Here is a 7,368-nt window from a genome sequence, read left to right on the forward strand (position 1 = left end):
ATGATAAACATGCATATAAAACGAGGAAGAGGAAGACCAAAAAAGACTTGGTTAGCAACAATAAAACAAGATAAAATTTATTTAAATATAGATGATAATATAATAGGAGATAGAGCTCAATGGCATAAAAGGATTCATACAGCCGACCCCACCTAGTGGGAAAAGGCTTGGTTGTTGTTGTTGTTGTTGTTGTCTCTGTATATATGTCACCGTTGCATCTCGATCTAACTCCAGGAATCAAGTAATTCGGTCGCTTTTAACATCGATGGCACGCTCTTCTTCTCTGTTTGTCTACTGCCACCCGCCGCCTGTACCGCCGCCTGCTCCCCGGCGACGCCACCTGACAATTCGCTGTGCGGTGGCAACGCTCTACGAGGTGCTCAGGGTGCCAGCGGGCGCCACAGGCAGGGAGATCAAGGCGGCGTACAGGCGGCTGGTGCTGACGTGCCACCCCGACGTGGCCGGTTCTGGGGATGAGTTCATCCGGGTCCACGCCGCCTACGCCACGCTCTCCGACTCACACAAACGAGCGGAGTACGATCACCGGGTGATGCCTGCCGCCGCCGGAACCTGTTCGTCGCGGCGGCCGCGGCAACGGTGGGAGACGGAGCAGTGCTGGTAGCAGTGGATACGGGTCGAAGTAATTTCATGTGTAATTTTCATACGATGAAATGCAAAAGGTTCAAAAGCTTGAATTTAAACATTGACATTGCCCCCATAAAACAGCGGGAAAAAGAAGTCTAAATGAATTCTTGTGATTGCCATTTAAAATTGGATTAAACTCTAGTAGTCCTCAGGCTTCTCCTAATTGTAATAATACCAAAACCTGCCACAAATACTGCCCTACAACTCATCCTTCATAACCTGCTCCTCATCTACATTATCAGACTTGGTGTCCGATTCCTTCTCCTGGATCTCGGGTTCCTCCGTGTCGTCTTCCTCTTCTACGGTCGCCTCAGGGCTGATATCCAAGCTCTTCTGCACCGATTTGTATATGCCGGAGGCGAAATCCTTTGGATCCTTGAGAACGAAGCCACTCTCCATGAGAGCAGTTTGGTACATGAGCCGTGCCGTATGCTTGAGGCCCTCATCCTGTACAAATTTCAAATGGTGTGAGCGTGGAGTTTGTATCGGATGCCGTACAAATGATATGTGGTACCTTTGAATCCTGAGCAACTCGGTCACGAAATTCCTTGATGATAGGATGCCGCGGGTTGATTTCGAGCACCCTCTTGCCGAACATGTAAGCTTGTCTGTTCGCGTCTGAGAGGGCTTGAGACTGCATGATCTTCTCCAAGTTTGCGCTCCATCCGTATTTGGGGGTGACCACCACGCAAGGGGTGTTGTCCAACCGGTTGCTGATTTTGACGGAATCGATATTCACGCCGAAGAGAGCACCCTTCCACCAGTCGGTCAATTCCTTGAAGGATTCCTTGAGGTCCTTGAGCTTTGAGTCTTTTCCAAGTTTGAGGCCTTCCTTTGACACATTTTGGAAGTTTTTGTCTTCGTAGTCCATCAGATGTTGCATCAAGTATTCGTCAACTGGATCAGTGAAGAATATGACCTACAACATTAGATGAAAAATATATACATATATTAGAGTAGTTGAAATAAACTAAGAAATGGAAGGATATGTGAATTCCTGTTTTATAGGAGTCCAAACGATGTGAAAATGTAGTCAAAATCTATTTATTATCATCACAAATATAATAAGCCTACAAATGAACTGAAACGGAGTGAATTGGGTTATGACAATCTTGATCTCATTGCTATGAATTGATCAAATTTGATATAAAAGAAATTGTCTGAGAATTGATGAAGCCATCATTTCAGTGCTTAATTCCTAGGAATGTTATAACAAATTGATTTTTATAATGATAAACCATTCCTACTACAAAGCGACCAATTTACCTACCTTATCAGTTATCTCAGTCTGATTGGCGCATTTGGCTCAACCAATTCCCTGTCCCAATCTGAATGGCCCTTCAGCTCAACCGATTTCCCCCTTCGTTGACTCGACCAACTTATTAAACTTGCTCAACCCACCCCACACAACGAATCCAATTGTTCTGCCCAACTTAACTCAATTGACCTAACTAGCTTGACTGTCCAAATGGTCAACTGGCCCAACTAACACACTCAGGTTATTTGATGCGCCATATATAAAGCATAAAAATTATAAATAACTTTTCCTAGAATAGAGTTAAGAATAACTATTCCTATCCACAAGGGAATAACAATCCTATGAGAATTGGCATTCAAAAAAAAATTTTGAAGCCAAATATAGGAATATTTATTCAATGAAATATTAACGAATAGAATAGCCATTCCTTTTATTCCTATAAACCAAACACATCATAAATTCATTGACACTGACCTCATAGTTCTTCTTCATAAGTCTCTCGAGGAATGGTGATTTCTCCAGTTGTTCCTTGCTGGTTCCAGTTATGTAGAATATGTCCTTTTGCCCTGGCTTCATTCTAGAGATATACTCGTCCAGTGAGGCCAGTTTACCTTCAGACTTCGTGCTGTAATTAAGAGATATATAGAAAACCATGATTATAAATACACCTTCATTATAATCAGACCAATGGAAAAAAAACAACCAAATTTAGTAAAACAAACCTTTCAAATCTAAGAAGTTTAGCAAGACGGTTTCTGTTTTGAGCATCCTCTATGATTCCAAGCTTGATAGACTTGCCAAACTCATTCCAGAACTTGGTGTACTGTCCCTTCTTCTCATCCTCTTCACTTTCCTTTTCTGCGTCTATTTCCCAAAATTAACAAAGTTTAAGACCAAATTTAACAGTCAAATGCTGCATGTAAAAAAGAACCAACATGTAAAAGCAAACCTGGCTTATCTTTGTTATGGAACTCATCTGGATCTTCATCAGAAATTTTCCGAATCATATCAAGAGCCTTGCGGATTAACTTCTTCTTAATTGTCTTTAGACTGCTGTGTTGTTGGAGCATTTCTCGTGAGACATTAAGTGGCAAAGTATCAGAGTCAACAAGACCCTGCATCCATAAATTAGACAAATGAAGTCACTGGTTTATTGAATCTGACCCCGCGAAGAAATCTTAGGTGGTATTTGACTTTCTGATTTCTAACCTTCAAGAAATTAAGATATTTAGGTAGAAGTTCATCAAACTCATCAGAAATGAAAACCCTTCTGACAAACAACTTCAAGTTGGATTTGTTGTCGATATAGTAGTTTTCATAGAGACCATGAGGAGCCTTCGGAGGCACAAAGAGCAAAGCCTTGAACTCGACATCACCTTCAGCAATAAAATGACTCCAAGCCAATGGTTTGTCATCACCGAAATCCTATATAGGAAGACGAAAATAGCAGCAATTATCATATTGCTTCAGGTATGAGTTTTCCATTTGACAAAGAAGACTTGCATGTCAGGTCCTGTCACCTTGAAAAAATTAATTTATATACTTTTTTTTCAATTAGAAAAAACCTATACAAAGAAACAAAACCTTTTTGTTTGAAATTTTAGTATAAATTTAGTGTTTATGCATACATATATAAACACACACATCTATATATATCATAGAACAGAGATTACCTTTGCTAAAGAGTGGTAGAATTTTGAGTATTCTTCCTCAGTAACCTCCTTGGGATTGCGAAGCCATATGGCTTTCATGTCATTCAGGCGTTCCCACTCATAAGTGGTTTCTTTTACAGTTTTTGTCTTTGGCTTTTTCTCAGAAGAATCCTCATCAGTTTCCTCTTCTTCTTCTTCTGTAGTAGCAGTTTCAGCTGAAATCAAATAAAAAGGCATTCATCTCAGAACGACACATAGGAAAATATGACGCTTACAGAAATAAATTAAATTCTCAGCAACAAGTAGACATCAAAGGCATACATGTTTCCTCTTCATCAGAAGACTCTTCTTCATCAGATGGAACTTCAACATCCACCTGTTTGCTTGCCCACAGATAAATGGGGAAGTTGATAAATTCGGAATATTTCTTCACCAGTTCCTATAATCATGGGACAATATTTACAATCATTGTTTAGCTGTAAATTGAGGTAATATCAATAAATGCAAACTAATGATATAAGAATTTTAAAAAATACCAAATACACACGGGATCTATTAAACCGACTAATAAACATCTAACCTAACGAGAAAGCAAAAGTTCAAGCTGCTTCATGATAAAACGATAAACTATTAGCTTAAAATAAGAGGATAGGTCAAAGGAAAATGGAGAACTCATGTTGGACAATAGGGATCCAATACTAAAGTCCATGGTACAGAATGTAGGGTTGATAGGAAAGAAATAGCAGAGGGCAATAAATTCACAAAAGTATGGCCATTATAATTTGCAAGTCGAAAGAAGACCCATCTGGACGCCTAGAAACCAAGTTCAAAAGACAGTGAACGCAAAGTGCTAGAAATATAGCTTGACAAGTAGAAATGTGGGGATAATATTTATACAACTCGAGCAAACTACAAGCAGGACTAATAGCAAAGTCAATACAAACACCAACCTTCAATTTGTCTTCTTCAAGATACTCCTTGGCTTCATCTCTTAAATGCAGCCTTATCTCAGTTCCGCGACCAAGTGGTTCATTCCATGTATCCTCAGACACGGCAAACGACCCATCAGCCTTGGACTCCCATACGTACCTGAAATGTTAAAAAGAAGATACCAAGAAGGTAATCAGACCAATAAAAAAACCATCTGTACATCAAAAACTTCATTCAGGTGACTACGAATTTAGAATGGAAAGGAAAACTAAGTTTATCAACTCACTGTATGTCGTCATTGTGCTTGCTAATAACTTCAACATAATCAGCGACCAAATACACAGAATAAAAGCCAACACCAAATTGCCCTATGAGATTCAGGTCACCTCCTGTCTGCATTTTCTCCACGAAAGCTGCATGCAACAACAGCAGATCCATGTAAGTTGTTACTCAGTTGGAGCAAAGTTTATCTTGCAGTTGGAGCAAAACTAGAATACTCATATACAAACAAATGAAGAATTGATGATACCAGAAGTTCCAGACTTTGCGATGGTCCCCAAATTCTTGATCAAATCATCCTTTGTCATACCAATTCCTCGGTCACGAATAGACAGGATCTTCTTTTCCTTATCCAACTTCATCTGAATTGACAAAACAAAGATCATTATAAACCTTAATTCCCTACTCAGAATGAATGGTTTATTAATCTAGTTGCTACTCACAAGGATTTCGAGCTTTGTGTTGTCGCCTTCACCCAGGACCTCCTTATCGGTGAGTGCAAGGAATCTGATCTTATCCAACGCCTATTAACAAAAACAAACAACAAACAAATAACATATTGAACGATTTGATCGCTAGAAATGTTTGTTAATAAATGAATCAAACAAATTTAAGGATAATAATAAAGCGTATACAATATAGAAACAAATAAACTATCACAACTTACATCAGAAGCGTTCGAGATAAGCTCTCTCAAGAAGACATCTTTGTTACTGTAGAGCGAGTTGATGATAATATCCATCAGCCGAGAAACCTCAGCTTGGAACTCGAATTTCTCGGCGTTGCTCCGCAATGTCTTCCGCGAGATCGACTCCGCCTCTCTATTACAAAGCACGAAAATTCTCAAAACATAACGAATAGCAATGACAAGATGGTGCAAAAATGAAGGGAAACAGGTCACCTTTTGGTGACTTCGGAGTCGGTCGACAGTCCACCGGGAACAGCTCCGAGCTTCTCCTCCACCTTCGGAAGATCAGCGAGGTCATCAGAGTCCACGCTTCCCTCCGCATTCGCCTGGAGCTTCCTCCCTGAGAGATCAATAAGAACCTCACGTAAACCACTAAGCGTCAAAACCAAACCAACAGAAACTGATCGAGAGCTCGTCGAAGAGATCAGATCGAGAGCTCGTCGAAGATATCAGATCGGAAGCACGAAGCGGTGGATCGAGGTACTACCTTGGTCGGGGACGGTGGAAAGGAGGAGAAGAAGGAGGAGTGCAGAAGACAGTGCCCACTTCCTCATCGCGTTGGTTCGATGGCAGCTTTTCACGATCTCGACCGAGGCCTTCGGGTTCTTATAGTTTCGCCGTAAAGGGTCGATGTCGATATCGATATCGATATCGCCACGGTGGAGCATCCGACGGAGAGGATGTGACAAAGCCACGCGTCGTGTTGGTAGTGGCTTGACGAAGGGCCATTGACGTGGAGGATTCGATTAGTGTGATGTGAAGCGTCAGATCGGTCTGCTATGGTGGGAGCGGACGATCAAGATTTTGCAGGAGACGTGGAAGTAAATGATTGGATGCCGTTGGGTTTTTCGACGTGGTTGCCGTTGGGTTATTCGACGTTGGGCCCGCTGCGGGCCGTTAGCCGCGAACCAACGAGAGAGAGAACATACAAGGAAAATGAACTATATATACACATATATAAATTTAAGTTACTATCTTACTATTTTTAATAAGAATACAACTATTTACTAATTAATTTTGATAATATCAAATAAATTGGTAATATCGTAAATAGAAATATTTCTATAAATATCTTAGGTCAATGATATTAAAAAATATATTTTTTAACCTTTTGAATAAGATCAAATATGACTAATATAAAAAATTAAATTAATTTTTTACAAAAGAATCCATTACAAATAAAAAAATGAATATTCTTTAAAAAAAATATTTTAACATTTTAATTATTTAATAAGTTATTAATAAATGTTTAATAAAATATTATTCTTGATAATCGAAACGGGGCTGGAAAGTCGTTTATTTATTTGTTAATTAATATATAATTATTTATAAATAAATAATTAAATATATTAATTAATAATTTGTTATTATATAATTATTTCTTAAAATATCCAACAATACCCAACATCAGTCCGACAAATAATTTTATAATTTTTTTTAAAAAAATAATATAATAATCTCGAAATGTGACAACTAATGCATGAACCATGAATCATGAACCAGCGATTTCAAATTGTAATCATCTTAGATGATTAAGATTAAGGGTCGACTTCTCAGGAACCATTGAACCAGTGGTTCTGAACTATCGAACCAATAATTTCGAACTGTGGTAAGTCTGAAAGGAACGTCTCATTTTGATTTTTTTTAATAAAAAAGGCACCTCCATGCCTGTAAAATGAGACAAGTACCCTTTGACACACTATATGCTTTTGACACGCATACTCCCACCTATATTCTCATCCAAATCAGATTATGTTGTAGTAGTTATGATTTCATAGCTGTTAAATAGTTGTAGCATCTACGATTTCGTAGCTAATATAACTAAGTTATCATATAGTTATAATAGCTACGTTTTCATAACTGCTACAACGTGTGTACTGGATAAATTTTGAGAGATCATAGTTGATCCTGTCCGA

At 38.9% G+C, this 7,368-nt stretch overlaps 2 protein-coding genes across 2 annotated transcripts; one reads left to right on the forward strand and one right to left on the reverse strand.

The window, feature by feature from the left end:
- Positions 1-265: 265 nt before the first annotated feature.
- LOC122022920 (chaperone protein dnaJ 11, chloroplastic-like) lies at positions 266-622 on the forward strand. Its single transcript, XM_042581026.1, has one exon. The coding sequence runs from the start codon at positions 266-268 to the stop codon at positions 620-622; it is 357 nt and encodes a 118-aa protein (XP_042436960.1).
- Positions 623-741: 119 nt separating this feature from the next.
- On the reverse strand, positions 742-6,027 carry LOC122025269 (endoplasmin homolog). The gene is made up of 15 exons (XM_042584049.1): positions 5,940-6,027; positions 5,666-5,792; positions 5,432-5,585; positions 5,208-5,288; positions 5,015-5,126; positions 4,772-4,898; positions 4,506-4,644; positions 3,877-3,994; positions 3,577-3,770; positions 3,113-3,328; positions 2,853-3,018; positions 2,626-2,767; positions 2,378-2,528; positions 1,160-1,564; positions 742-1,092 (listed from the first exon to the last, which is right to left on the reverse strand). The coding sequence occupies exons 1-15, from the start codon at positions 6,004-6,006 to the stop codon at positions 844-846; spliced, it is 2,448 nt and encodes an 815-aa protein (XP_042439983.1). The 5' UTR covers positions 6,007-6,027; the 3' UTR covers positions 742-843.
- Positions 6,028-7,368: the final 1,341 nt, after the last annotated feature.

Source organism: Zingiber officinale, chromosome 9B, assembly GCF_018446385.1.
Source record: "Zingiber officinale cultivar Zhangliang chromosome 9B, Zo_v1.1, whole genome shotgun sequence".
Lineage (NCBI taxonomy): Eukaryota > Viridiplantae > Streptophyta > Magnoliopsida > Zingiberales > Zingiberaceae > Zingiber > Zingiber officinale.

Excerpts from the sequence above, each read along its gene's own strand:
- LOC122025269 (XM_042584049.1), bottom strand. The coding sequence starts at position 6,006 with ATGAGGAAGTGGGCACTGTCTTCTGCACTCCTCCTTCTTCTCCTCCTT. Across the intron at positions 5,127-5,207 it reads ACACAAAGCTCGAAATCCTT|ATGAAGTTGGATAAGGAAAA; the intron begins GTGAGTAGCAAC and ends TTGTCAATTCAG. Across the intron at positions 4,899-5,014 it reads CGCAAAGTCTGGAACTTCTG|CTTTCGTGGAGAAAATGCAG; the intron begins GTATCATCAATT and ends TGTTGCATGCAG.
- LOC122022920 (XM_042581026.1), top strand. The coding sequence starts at position 266 with ATGGCACGCTCTTCTTCTCTGTTTGTCTACTGCCACCCGCCGCCTGTA.